Source organism: Grammomys surdaster, unplaced genomic scaffold (genome assembly GCF_004785775.1).
Source record: "Grammomys surdaster isolate TR1022 unplaced genomic scaffold, NIH_TR_1.0 191, whole genome shotgun sequence".
In the NCBI taxonomy this organism is placed as follows: domain Eukaryota; kingdom Metazoa; phylum Chordata; class Mammalia; order Rodentia; family Muridae; genus Grammomys; species Grammomys surdaster.
In genome coordinates, this window is record NW_021604636.1 from 6,891,208 (window position 1) to 6,906,131 (window position 14,924).

Genomic DNA, 14,924 nt, shown 5'->3' on the forward strand with positions numbered 1-14,924 from the left:
CGTGAGCTAGTACAGTGGCGTGAGCTAGTACAGTGGTGTGAGCTAGTGCAGTGGTGTGAGCTAGTACAGTAGTGTGAGCTAGTACTGTGGCCATCTGCAAGAACAAGCAATGACTTGAGCAAAAATTAGTAAGACCTGGGGAGCCAGGACACCGTTACCTGGTGAAAGCATGGGAAGCTAGCTCCAGAATGGCTTACCTGTACTCCACAGCTTTCATCTGATATTAGGGATTTGAGGACCCTGGAAGAGGATGTGGCTTCCCCCAGTCTTCCTTTGAACTGGTAATACGTGTAGGGCTTCAGTCTAGGAACTCCCAATGCTTTGCTCTAATACTGTTCCTCCCGCCACATGAGGACTTGGACCTAACCTACTGAGTTTTATGGAGAATCCTGAAAAATGTTGAACTTCAAAAGAAAGCAAAGCTTCTTCTTGCCCAGGTAACCTGTTCAGGGTCAAGGGTCATGGAGCAGAGTGTCCGGGAAAGATCACTGAGGTTACAGGGTCAGTGAGAGGAATTTTTCAAGAAGGGTGAGGACCACACGCAACAGAGGGGAAAGAGTGAATCAGGTATTTGAGGAGCGATTGAATATGTTGGAGGAGTGCGTTAGGGAAATGTTCCTTTTGGCTCGCTGTCCTCCCCACCTGGGACCATCAAAGAGGGACAGAGGGTGTCAAGGAAGAAAGAAAGGGCAGCTGCTGCTGTAGCAACCCGCCTAACAGCAGCTCCATGCAATGTGTTTTTTTTATTTGTGTATGTGTACGTACATGGACACTGCACACTACACACCAACACACACACACTATCACTATGGAGATCAGTGAACAACTTTGGGTGTTGGTCCCAACTCTCCACCTCATTCGAGACAGGGTTTCTTTGTTGTTTTCTTTGTGTGGGGTTATGTTGTTTGTTTTCACCACTTATGTCAGGCTAGCTTACCCATGAGCTTCTGGGGCCTCCTGCCTCTGCCTTCATTTCCCCTGGGAACATTAGGATTATATACGCTCAAACCTCACATCAGTTTTTAAGTGGGTTCTGTAGATTCGAAGTGAGTTCCTCAGGCTTGCATGGCAAGTGCTTTCAACCAGCGACCCAACACCCTGTCATCCTGTTCAATTCAAATTTGAAAGCAGAAATAAATAACTGCCACCTTAAGGGTTTCTTGGTTTTCCCTATTGCTTTTTCTTGCTGCTGCTACTTGAAACAAAACAAAATTCCATCCAAAATTCACGTGATCAGATAGAATTTCGTAGCTATGACTTACACTGTGAAGTTTCCCATCCAGCCAACAGAGTCTGGCATGACAACCTTTAACTCTTTAACCCATGACTTAAAAAAATTTCCCGTTTGTAAACCCAGTGACTGTGAAGCTGAACTCAAAATGAAAACACCTTTTGAGAACCAGAATCTTGCATGCTGTTCTGCTGAACTCTGGTTCATTGACAATGACTGTCTAAGCTTGTCTAAAATGGTCCAGCTTTCTGTTCATCAGCATGCCCACCTAGGCCGTGGGTTTTTTGTTTTTTGTTTTTTGTTTGTAAAAGAGCTGGCCAAAGTATTTCACTGTGCTTTGCTGCAGTGCTGGGAGATCAGTTGAAGAGGCCTCATCTCTAGTCTTTAGCTTCCGTGGGTTAATTCTCATTTCCTCTTCCTCACACATACAAGACATTAGGCCTGGTAGTACAGGTTATTCCTGGAACCCTTTTGGCCTCCTTTGGGTGATTTACTTGGTGAATTCCCAGCCTCCATCCCTCCTGGCGGTGCTGCAGTGGGGCTGGCCACAGGTTCCCTGCCCACAGAACCCAGATCCTCTATTTTCTCCCATTTCTTACCTCAGTGTCTCTACCCCTGCCTTCTCGGAAGTTTTCTCTCCATTTAGGTACACCTTTCACGGAAGGTTCAGGAGAAGTGGTTTATATGTAGATCCCCCTTTCCATGGCCACAGTCACCTGTGCTAAGCCAGAGGAACACAGATCCCTGCCTTCACAATTGGTGAAGGGGAAGGAGCTGAAGTGAGAGCAGATTCTGATGGCCTGACCACCGTGCTGTGGAAACCAAACCAGCAAGGTGGAGGTGTGACTCAGGATACTTTTTCCCTGGCCACAGGCCATTTGTGGAAGGAAAGGGAAAACTAAGTAGCTGCTTTATGAACAAACCAGGGAACCTTTTATGGACCAGCAAAATCACAAACACACTCTCTTCTCTATTGACATGGGTCGGCACATGCCAGCATCCTTACATCCACGGTGTGAAGTACATACAGCCTTATACAAGAGAAAACCGAAGCATGAAAGTTCAATAATTTGCTCTGATCCCGGAGGTAGCACAGCAGAGGCAAAGTCTGGGCCCAGGCAGACTGGCTTTAGAGCACACTTCGACCCTCACTCTCTGTAGAACTCCAAGCCCATGGGGGAGTGCAGTCCAGGGTTAATCAGACTCTCCTCAGCAAACAAGCAGGAGCAAGGTGCATTAGTCACTTGACATGGAGTCCTAAAATGTCTTCCCTTGCTGTCTCGGCCTAGATAATGATCCATTCACCATCGTCAATGAAAACACCGGCAAGTGCATCCAGCCTCTGTCTGACTGGATAGTGGCACAGGACTGTAGTGACGCTAAAACCGGGTTATGGAAGTGGGTGTCTCAGCACCGACTCTTTCACCTGGAATCCCAAAAGTGCCTTGGCCTAGATATTACCAAAGCCACAGACAACCTGCGAATGTTCAGCTGTGACTCCAACGCCATGCTGTGGTGGAAATGTGAGCACCATTCTCTGTACACCGCTGCCCAGTACAGGCTGGCTCTGAAAGACGGCTATGCCGTAGCCAGTACCAATTCGTCTGATGTCTGGAAGAAGGGAGGCTCCGAGGAAAACCTTTGTGACCATCCTTACCACGGTGAGTTACCAGAGAGGGACTTTGACCCTTTTGCTGTAATGGTTGTTTCATTTAAATGCCATACCCAGCACAGCTTTGCCCTGGAAACCCAACCGGGGTGAGGGAGCTGGGTGCAGTCTGATGATGGCACCAGCTACTGCAGTATACCAGGACCTCAGTGCATTTATTAGGTATAGTACAGGGAAAGTAGTTAGCTAGTCCCGGTGTCAGGTCTCTGTGGGCTAGCAATGTCAGGCTGTAACATCCAGGAGAAGGGAGCTGCAGTTTTTCGCACACACTGGTCAGTGGTTGGTAGTCACTTGTACTTGAACCATATCTTTCTGTATCTGATCCATATGGAGAAGGCTTTGCCTGGTTCTAAGGTCACCTAGACATGGCTGTACCTCTGTTATCAATACACATTCATTCACTCGGTCCTACTTCCTTGGGCTCCCTACAACTGAACATGCACAACTCAGTTTAAATAAAGTCACAATGAGCCATCACTGTGAGCTACAGTCTTACCACACCTAAGGGTACTCCACCCTTCCCCTTTGTAGACCGGGCTAGAAAAGCTTAGGTGTGTTATCAGAGGCTACACAGACTTTTGGTGTGGTAAACACAGGACTTGAATTCCTATACCTTGTTTATTTACCTCCTATGATACCATTCTGAATGCTGGGAAAAAGGAATGCTATGCTGACAGGAAATATTTCATATAGGCTAAAGGCACATAATCTAATAATATTGACCGAACCCTAAATTTAAAAATATAAGAAAGAAAAAGAGGTGGTTTATTTTTCATGCCTGGAAATTTTAATAGACTAGAAATATTTTGAACATCTCACGGGTTTTTGTAATATTTTCATCTTTGGCATAGCTGTCCCATGTTGCTCTTTGTATTTCTGATTTGACATTCTAACTGTTAAGTTTTCTTTGGCCATTTCCAAAAACAAGTATATGAATATTGTCATGGTCTTTGCTCTAAATTGTATTTAAGAAAAAAACAAACAAACAAAACACTTTACTCTTTGAGAATTTAGCACAATATATTTTGATCATTTTTACTGCCAATTCCTTCTCCTAATTCCTGCCAGGCCCACTGGACCCCCTCCCTCCACCTTCTGAGCTTCCAATTTTACTTGATCTTATTTATTTATTTTAATAACTCACCAACTCTACTTTGTGCTGCTCATGTAGACCTAGCTGTGGGACCTTCTAGAATATGGTCAGCCTACCAACACAACCTTAAAGAAAACCAACTCACCCTGCCATTGATGTCACAGCTCCTCAGTTAGGGATGGAGGTTCAAGGACCCCTTCCCAGTTCAAGCTGGCTTGATCTTGCACACATCTTCTGCAGGCTCCACAGCTGCTGGGAGATCATGAGGAGGGTGGTCCAGCCATGTCCATTAAACGAAGTTCACTCCCATCCTCCCGGACCTCTGGCTCTTTTATAGTCTTTCCATTCTCTCTCCTGAGATGGTTCCTGGGCTTTGGGAAGGGGGTGTGGAATGGGTGTTCTGTTTGTGGCTGAGCACCCCACTTGTTCTCTGTGTTTGGCCTGTTGTACTTTTTTGTGTTAACCACTACGACCACACAAAAACCTTTTTTTTTTTTTTTTTGGTCTGAGATGAGGTCTGAGAGCTGAACGAATCAACAGGTAGACAGATATAAATTTAGATGGTGGTTTTATATCATGTCTATTTTGTAGATAATAGTAGTAGGTTCACTCCTAGGGCCTGTGAGATCTCCGAACGTAGGATCTTGACCACGTTTCCATACCAGGCGTATGTTTCCTCCTGTGGAGTGGTCCTTCAATGCAAGTGGGAATTGGTTGCTCACCCCATTGCGTTTATGTCACTGTCCCACCCATGGTCATTTCTTGCCACACTGCTCATCACTGTAACTCACAGCATTCATAGCTGGGCAATGCTGTTGCTGACGCCCTCCCAGTCCCAGCAGACTGTATAGCATCTTCCGGTACCCTGGAAGCTACCAAGCAAGGAGAAAACGTTCTGGTCAGTACCACTTGATTTCACCATGCCCTGTGGCCGGTATGTGTAGTATCTTCAGTAATAGGGTCTCACCATCGAGTTCTGATGGGCAACTAAAAGCAGTGTCAATAGCCTGATGGTTTGGGGGGATCTTTGGGACATCTCTGACCAATAAGTTGAGGGGAAGTATACCACACTTGGCAGTGGGACTTTCACTTAGAAACTTATGGCTTCTGGGAGGTGCATTGCCCCTGTGTAGGGTAACTCCAAGTAAATTCTTGAATATGAAACAACAGCAGAGGACAATTGAGAACAAAACGCTTATATTAGAACATAGTTAGCTGCCTGCATCCAGCATGGCTGTTGTTATGTTAGAGCATAGTTAGCTGCCTGCATCCAGCATGGCTGTTGTTTGCTTACTGGTTTACAGTATGCTGTGTGACACAGGGAACTGTGACAACCATCATTGAACCATGGGTACCTTGAAACCTGCAGAAGCAGTGACTGGTGTAAAGTTGTTGGTGGGTGTCAGTGACCACTCCAAGAGGCTGATCTTACCCCGTGTTTCACCATGAGCCACCCAATATGTCCTTAACTACTTCTCAAAAGTGGGAATTTCACAGACAGCTCTGATCTCACAGGCTTGTGGTGAGGAACAAGTACAGAAGTGTGTCTGAAAGTACTTTGCACACAGAAATGAAAGGTTACAGAAAGTCCTGAAGGTCCCAGCAGCAGCAGTAGAAGAAACATTGCATCATGCTCCGGGATTGTCCTTCTTGGTACTGTCTGTCCTAAGGAAGGGAAATTGGTCATGCGCCTTGGGGACTTTTTTTTTTGACGTGGTCAAATATGAAACATATGTGATGAGCAGGCTCCTTATAAAACAAAAGGTCACACACCCTTTAGGAGAATCATTCCTTGAAAGCCATTTGTGTGGCATAGGGAAACAAAACCAATGACCCACAAAGATTTTTTTTCTGCAGAGAAGCATCCAGATGATTCTTACTTCTTTTGTACTGCTGTGTAATACCTTCCAAACTTAAGTCTCTCACTTGGGAATGTAAGCACTCGAGGATGATAAAGAACATGGATAGAGTTACATACTATCTCAAGCATCCTTTAAAGCAGATCCTCGAGTCTTTCTGAGGGACTCCAAAGCCCAGTGAAGGTTAATGAGATCTGATGACTGTGCTCTCCCTAATGGCCATTCTTTCAGTGGATAATAACCAGTTTTGAAGAAATTGAGGCTATATTTAAAAGGTGACAGAAATAGATACACGGTTAGCTGCTCTATAAAACATGTTTTCAAGAAGACGGTTATTGACATAGTATTGAACACTTCCTCTGGGGTTCCCAGTCATATCTGCTTCGTGATAGTTTCCCAGTGCCTCTCTGGGGACCAGAGAAAACTACTAAAATAAAAGCTACCTCATTGGTCACCAGCTTCTCCCATGACTGCCCTGTTAAGGCCAATTCTTTTTCATCACCTGAATTACTATGTACTGACTCACTCCACGCATCTACTCAGGGATCTAGCAGCTCTCTTCCCTCACGTCTTCAAAGCCACAGCCTCAATTCTGTTGGACAACAATAGCCTTTGTCCACCTCTCTAATCGCATAAGTGGTTTCAAAGCTGACACATATATCAGCGACGCCAGCCTCACATTCACTAAAGAAATGGAGGTGATTCTAGCTGGGCTGCCTTGTCTGGCTTCAATGGAAGAGGATGCACCTAGCCCCACAGAGACTTGATGTGCCAGGGTGGAGGGATACCCAGAGGGACTCCCACTTGCTCAGAGGAGAAGGGGAGAGGAAAGGGAGGAATGATTGTGGGTGACAGGGAGGGCGGTAATGAGCAGGATGTAAAGTGAATGAAAAAGAAAGAAAGAAATGGAGGTGAATTGACTCTCTGTCAAGATACCCATTTTGAGGAAGTACCTGAGTTTTCTCCCCATGCTGGAATCAGTCTCCTCTTACTTGATCAAGCCAGGGTCTTTCATTGCTTCCTTATATCACAGAAAAGAAACCTTCCCTTTTTCTAAATACACAGGGGACAACCCTGGAGTTAAGCACTGATGGCCTCAGTTCGAAATGCAGAAACTACGCCTGCAGGAGACTCCAGCATTTCAAAGTACAGACCAGAGCAGTCTCTGTGCTCTTTCCACAGTATATAGCCCGCTCGGATATTGTAGTTCATAAGTGAAACCAATACTCTTTCTTTAAATGTTTTAGAAATTAGCTACCCTGAGATGGTTGCTCAGCTCTGAACTGTCCTCTTCTTCCTTCCCATCCCACAGAGATATACACCAGAGATGGGAACTCCTACGGGAGGCCTTGTGAATTCCCTTTCTTGATTGGTGAGACATGGTACCATGACTGCATTCATGATGAGGATCATGGTGGGCCATGGTGTGCCACTACCCTAAGTTATGAATATGATCAAAAGTGGGGTATCTGCCTACTACCAGGTATGTATGGGCTGGTGCACTCTTTAATAGCAAGAAGAGAGTAGTGTCTATAGGAGCTAAAGGGGGAAAGGGGGAGCTTAAGATGACTTGATAAATCTGCAGCTGATATCATCCTAGATAAAGGAATCTGCGTTTGCAGGATTTCTTCCCTGAAGTCTGGTACAGCTTTGAATTTGCCTTGAGAAGCTGGTCAAGAAGAGAAGCAGGACTGTTTGTGGAAGGTGGGATTGGGGGAGGGCACTGGGGAAGCTCAGCGACATCAGGGAAAAGTGGAAAGGGCACAAGCAGGTGGGAAGTTGCAGCTTCAGGAGAAAGTGGGGCATGAGACACTGGAGCTTGACTAGAAGGACATCACCTTTTCGAGTTTCCTGAAGCAAGCAAGAGCAACAGGTACAGAGGAGCTGAGAAGCCATCTTTAGGATTGTGACAACTTAAAGTAGATTTGTGCCCTGAAGCCAAGGCTGGAAGAGAAAGAGACACATACCTTTGGCCCTCTCCAAATTAGTGACAATGTTTGCTCCACCATGCCCATGTGTGGATCAGAGTATGTTTTCAAGTTGTTTCTCATTAGGAGAAAATTATCCAGGGTGCTAAAGCATTCATTCCTCTTTATAGAAACGGACAGATCAAAGGAGTGCTTGTGCTACTGTCTGGTATATAACAGAGACAGTTTCTTAGCAAATGAGCAGGTATTACCAAGAAATCACAGTAACTGGCGTGTGGTACATGCTTAAGGAATATTGAATGACAAGTTAACTCTGTAACCTCAGCACTCATGAGACTGATCCTGGAGAATGATGAGTTTCAGGTCAGCCTGAGCTATAGAAGTGTGAGAATACGGTCTCAAAGAAAATTAATGACAACAGGTTGAAAGAGCCCTATTAAAAAAGAGAAAGAGAACTTTAGATGTAATAATAATAGTAGATGACCTCTTTCTTAGTTTGGGTTTTTACTGCTATGACAAAACACCATGACCAAAGCAAGTTAGGGAGGAAAGGGTTCACTTGGCCTACATTTCTGTATCACTGTTCACCACTGAAGGAAATCAGGACAGGAACACAATCAGAGCCGGAACCTGGAGGCAGGAGCTGATTCAGAGGTCTTAGAGTGGTCTACATACCGGCTTGCTCCCGATGGCCTGCTCAGTGTACTTTCTTATAGAACCCAGGACCACCAGCCCAACATAGCACCACCCACATAGATTGGACCCTCCCCTATTCAATCACTAAGTAAGAAAATGCCTTACAGCTCCGTCTTATGGCAGATCTTACAGCAGCATTTCTCAATTGGGGTTCCCTCTCGTCCGATAAATCTATCTTGTGTCAAGTTGACATAAGACTATCAGAACCCCACTCCCAGTGTCAGGCACTGTTCTAAACCTTCAACATCTATTGTAACCATTCAGTCCCCATAGCAACTACAGAAAAGCATAGTGAGGCCTAGTTGGACTACATAGTTGTATAAGGTCTTGAAGGTCCAGGAAACCTGCCTGTGAAGCCTTTGCCCCATATGGCTCTACTCTCCAGCCCAGAGAAAAGGCAGCCTGGCGATATTGTATGCAGATTCCTCCTCAAGAGAACCCAAGCTTCTGACCAACTTGAAGAAATTAGACAGGGCCAACGATTCCACACATCAGGCTGCACCAATTCCAGTTGGAGTGTTTGTTAAAACAGAGGGGTACCTCCAAAGGTTCTGATTCAGTGGGTTTGAGACGGAGCCTGGGCATCTGTAGTTTCATAAGTTCCCAGGTCATTCTGATGATGCTGGTCTGAGGACCTCTCTATGAGAATTGCTCTTCTAGACCAAGGCCCAGGCTTTTTTAACACCTGGAATCTAGTTAGAATATTTTTTTAAAAAAATACACAGTGTTTGGTTCTTCTTATAATTTATAACAAATGAATTGTGGCTAAGAGTATAACTGTTTCATTTAGGTCTCACCATCACTTGGGTCAGAAATTTGAGGTGAGAATTTTCTCAGGTTGATAGAAGGTCCTGCCAGGGTCAGACCACATTTATGTGAAGCCTGGTGGAGAGGCCAGTATTCCTGATGCTCATTCTCCAGCATATTTACCTGCTCTGCCTTATTACCTTGACTGGAAAATGCCTATGTGCCTAGTTGCCTCCTTGGGCAGGGGGTGTTAATGCATTCGTGTACCTACCAGAGTTGCTTTTTATGAAAAAAAGGCTGAATTCTCAAATCTGAGGTTTGCCAAGCCCTGGAGGTAGTATGGAACAGCAAATACACTGCCACCCAACTGGAAGCTTCTAGCTTTCCAAAGAAGAGGCTTTCACTGGTAATACGAATGTATTTACCCTATTTTCCTCCATCAAGTGACATGATCCCTCTTGCTGTATATGCTACAGAAGACTGGGTAAGATGTAAAAGTGCCATTCAGAAACCACAGAAGTGACGAGTGTTCTGGTTATACCATTGCCACAGACACCTGTGGGTCTTTGCCCACTCTATGCATTCAGCAGTGGATAGAACCACGAGTGTACTATTTGGTGTGTAACTGGTAGTGGAAAGCCCCCTTGAAACTCCCTGGATGGAGCATTAGATCATATGATCCAGCCTGAATTGGGTTTCCCTCTCTCTGGGATCACATAGGAAACTGAGTATACTTTGGACCAATTCAATTATCTCAAGATCTATATAACTGAATCATGGTACAACTTGAAGGTTCTTTATTTGAAAGACACATTTATATATCTATTACATATCCATTATCTATTATCTATTATCTATCATCTATTATATATTATATACACACACACAATGGAGCTGGGGACAGGGCATTTAAGTAGGTAAGAGTGCTTGCTACTGGCACCCAAATTTAAAAATAGAAAATTAGACATAGTTAAGAACACCAGCCAGTAACCCCAGCGCTATTGAGGTTGAAGACAAGAGGATTTCTGGGGTTTGCTGGCTGCCAACCTAGCTTCAGGTTAATCAATAGATCCTGTCTCAGGGGAAGGTAGAGAGAGATCCAGCAAAACACTTGATGTCTCCCTCCTGTCTCTGCTTTCACATTCACACACCAGCACAGCAACCTGCTGGCATTAACATGTGCATACACACCACGCTCGCACAGAGCACTATGGACCTTCTGGGTTGTACACTCATGTTTCTATGCCTCTCTGTGTATATGTAATGTGAGTCCTATATCATTAATTCTGTTCATGCAGTCAATCATCTATTCAAATATTAAGGAGAAATTTGGGCTGAATTTCCAAAATAAAGAAGTCACTATGCTGTGTATCTTAGCCATTTTAACAGCATCTCTGTGCATACAGTGTTTTCTAGGCAGGGTGGAGACAACAGTGAGCTTGTTTTACATTGGCCCAGTGCTCCACAACCGCATATATTGAGACTACCTTCTTCAGGCAAAGGGCATGAAGGAACACTGGTACAAACATGGCATTGTAGTTGACAGGGCATAGAGGGAAAGTGGAAGAGTTTGCCCGCTTGAGTCATTTGGTATGCTCTGACTTCCATTTCAGTGAGTAAAGAAATATGCTGCATGCAGTGACAGCCTCCGTTTTGGTGCGTCCTAAGCGAATGTAAATCGAGTTGCGATCTTGTAGGCACTCCAAGTAACAGAAAACATTATCTCCTTATTTTGCAATCACTCATTTATCTCTTTATCAACAGAAAACGGCTGTGAAGGTAATTGGGAAAAGAATGAGCAGATTGGAAGTTGCTACCAATTTAATAATCAGGAAGTTCTATCTTGGAAAGAAGCTTATGTTTCCTGTCAGAACCAAGGAGCTGACTTACTGAGTATCCACAGCGCTGCAGAATTAGCCTATATTACAGGTAGGTCTAACTTGCGCGTGGTAGAGCAGACAGCTGGAATTGTAAAGATGCTTTCTTCTTCTACGCTGTATAACCAGGCATTCTCTTTTGATAATATCCTTTCTGGCCTCTCTTAAAATCTAAACCTCAGCATTGAAACCTACAAGGGAAAAGGGGAGGAGGGATTGAACGTACGCATATTCCATGTGTTGAAATGCATCTCGTGATAGAAACTAGAGGGGAAACTGCTGTTTAGAAAGCAAGTTAGAGTACAAGATGCAGTTAGTACCCTAATCCTAAATGACGAATGGAGAGGAGAGGGTGAAACGCTAAACCTCTGGATACCACAAAACAGAGAATTCGAGGAAGATTGAGCAGACAGTGAATCATGCTAGCTGACCTCCGTGATAAGTCTCCATACGGGAGTGGAAGGCTCAGGGGCAAGGAGAGGTTTAGGATTCTCTTTTAATGTTTTTAAAATACTGTGTGTATGCACACATGGACGTGCCTGTGTGTGTGTGTATGTTTTCGTGTGTGTGAATGCTAGTACACTAGGAAGCTGTAAAAGGGTATCAGATCCTTTGGAGCTAGAGTTACAGAGTGTTATGAGTACTGGAAACTGAATATCTGCACCCCTAACCACGGAGCTGAGCCTCCGCCCCGGAAGGAGTGTTAAAAGGCATGCGTAAACGAACAGGGGAAAGCACACACGGCCTCAGCTCTACACAAAGAATTATAAGCAACTAAAGAATCTTGAGAGTAGGAGGAAGGAGCAGTCCTCCCCGAGGAAGAGCACACTAATTGGTTATCCAGTACCAAACAGTCACCCCTGAAAGCATCCATACAAGTAACAGTATACAAACTGAGCAGGATGCATTTTTGTATTTAGGTGTATATACATAGCATACATATACATGGCATATATATATATATATATATATATATATATATATATATATATAAAATAATATATGCATGCATGTAGGGATAATCAATGAAAAAAGAGGCTGTGAATTTACAAGAGAGCGGGGAGAGGTGTACTGGGCAGTGTAGAGGGAGGAAAGGGGAGGGGGAATTATGTCATTGTACTATTATAATTGCAAAACATAAAAGAAGCCATTTTTAAATAGAAGTCCTAAAGAGAATGAATAGCAAGGATATGCAGAGTAGATTTTGTTTGGGTTTGTTTTGTCTTCAGAGTAGTAGAAATTTAAAATATTACACACATACATATATACATATATACATACACTACTATTTATATATATACATATACACATCATATATTTATAATATATGATATATTATGTATTCCATTGGTTATATACAATATATATTATGTATATAATGAAAATATCATTCCCCCAAAGCTTTTGATTTTAACAATCAGTGATTGACTGACACTGGGAATCTATTTCCAGAAACAGATGAAGAGGTGATCCCTTTTGTGAGTCTCTCAAAATCCTTAAGGGTTTTCTTTTTTTCTTTCTGCCTGTCTTGCATCTACTTAATTATTTTTTTTAAGTTTTATTGTTGTTGTTAATGCATAGATGGGGTGACAGATTTAGATTGTTTGGATTCATCATATGTAACTGGCTTTCTCAGGACCTAAAACCAACTGGAGTTCCCCTAAAACTCCGAAAAAGACCCATATGCCCTGTGCAGGAACATTTCCTAATTAAGACCCTGAGAGTTTTTCCACCTTGAGCTGCTTGACCTGCTCCCCCAGGCTAGGGTGTTTGCAAGTTAGGGCGGTTGCAGCCTTTCTGATGCAGCTGAAGAGTTCTGTGGCTCAATTTAGGCCTGTGTTATCAGGCTTGTCATCGCTCACTGTGGAAGAAGGAAGAGAAGTATGCAGTCAGACCTGGACAGAGGTCTCTGGGGCAGCCAATTCTGTCTCTGGAAATAATTACAAACTATGTATCTGGCATGGGGTTAATATTCAGAATTTGGAAGGAACTGAGAAAACTCAATAGCAAAGTTTGACCAAACAAGAGCCTAACTAGGCCTAACTAGACAGTTGTAAAAACCACAAAACCAGTCAAAGATAGGATAGAGTTTTAAATGCTCAAAATAACTAATCACTGGATAAATATAAACCAATGCCACAGTAAGATATCAGTTCTTTATTATTATAGTGATTGTTAAAAATAATAAAATAAATGCAAATGAGGACAAGAAGAAAGGAGAAAGCTTGCACACAATCAGGAATACTGTAAAGTAGTATAACCATTGTGGAAGTCAGTATAGGTTCCTCAGAATATTAAAAAGAGGACTATTCGGCAGCTCCTGTACTAGGAACATAGCCAAAGGGAAGGAAAGACCATGCCAAGGAGATACAGAGATTGCCACTCTGCCACACTGATGGCAGCTCTACTCACAGTGACCAACATAAATAACAACCGCCATCGACAAGGATTTCTAGCATCCAGTGAGGTAAAGAAAAACTGGCATATACACAGTGAAAGAAATCCTGGCATTTGTGACAGTTCAGACATTCTGTTAGGTGAAATAAGGGGAGGCGCAGAAAGAGGATCGCCACAAGCTGTCAGTCATATGCGAGGTCTAAAATCCTGACCTCGTAAGAGCTGAGAGGAGTGGGAAGGGCAGGCTGAGGAGAGCAGCCCCTGGAAGGGAAGAGAGGGGGAAGGGGAGAGGTTGGTCAGTAGGTACAAAGTAACACTTACAACTGAATGGTGGTGTTCCATTGCACAATAAGGTAACTGTAGTTGATAGTTGTAGTTGATAGTCACACATTGTCTATTTCAAAACAACTGGAAAGGATTTGGACTGCTCTTATCACAAAGAAAAGATAAATGTTTAAAGTGATAAGTGTGCCCCTTTCCCTGGTTCAGTCATTATATAGTGCATCAAAGCTTCGCTCTGCGACCCACAGATACATGTGGTTACTATGTGCCAATTAAATACAGACAAAAGAAGGAAAAGGAATAAAGGACTTGCCTGTTTCCTTAGCCCGAGGCTCTCTACTGCTGACCATCTGAAAGACAGGCAAAGTCTTACCTGAGCTCTAAGTAAAGAAAAGGCCCAATAAAGTAAAGAAAAAGTCTTGATGGTCCACATCTACCCGACAAGTACATTTAGAACGTGCCCATTTCTCATTTACGTCCACGGGTTGCCAGCATGCTAGAAAACTTAAATTCTTTAATTCCAATGACGTCAATACAAACTACAAAGACAGTAAGGAGACGAATCAGGGGCTTTTTAGCTCAAAAGATCTCGTTGTGTAAGTCTGTCCCTGCCTGCAGGTAACCACCAGGGTTATACTACAGTAATTACTTCCTATGGGGGCTATCTGAAAAACCTTCGTAGGAAGGATGTGGCTGAATCTGTAGTGGATGGGAAGGAACTCCTAGTATCCTGCTTGAACCATGGCAGGAAGGTGGAAATGAAAACAAACAGCATTCAAGACATCAGGAGACATGGTCAAGTCTGGAGCACTAGAAAGACTTCTTTTGGTATTCTGGGAAACCAACTCCTTTTACTAACAAGGGGAACTGTGCATTAGATTGCATCTTTAATGTGTCCTCTGTAGCGGTGCTGGCAGCTGTTACAGGAGCTGGTGGGGTAAAAGAGAAGGAAGAATCCAAAGGTCTTGCTCAAGGCTTCTACACAAACACAGCTGCCCTCTCTTTACTTAAAAAAGTATCTCTGCCATCTATTTCCTTGAGAAAGGTGGAGCAAACTTTAAGTTCTCACCCCATACTTCCATCTGTATCCAGACTGTGGTCCCACCAGCTCCTCCAAAAGCTCCTCCATTTCTCAAACCTTTGTG

At 43.7% G+C, this 14,924-nt stretch overlaps 1 protein-coding gene across 2 annotated transcripts in view; it reads left to right on the top strand.

Annotated features, from left to right (window-relative positions):
- LOC114622689 (CD302 antigen) overlaps positions 1 to 14,924 on the top strand; it is a 131,306-nt gene that overhangs the window by 4,528 nt on the left and 111,854 nt on the right. For both annotated transcript variants that reach the window (XM_028769118.1, XM_028769116.1), the window contains exons 2-4: positions 2,521 to 2,892; positions 7,165 to 7,335; positions 10,988 to 11,152. In XM_028769118.1, the coding sequence (XP_028624951.1) occupies positions 2,521 to 2,892; positions 7,165 to 7,335; positions 10,988 to 11,152 (708 nt within the window). The remainder of the gene's footprint in view (positions 1 to 2,520; positions 2,893 to 7,164; positions 7,336 to 10,987; positions 11,153 to 14,924) is intronic.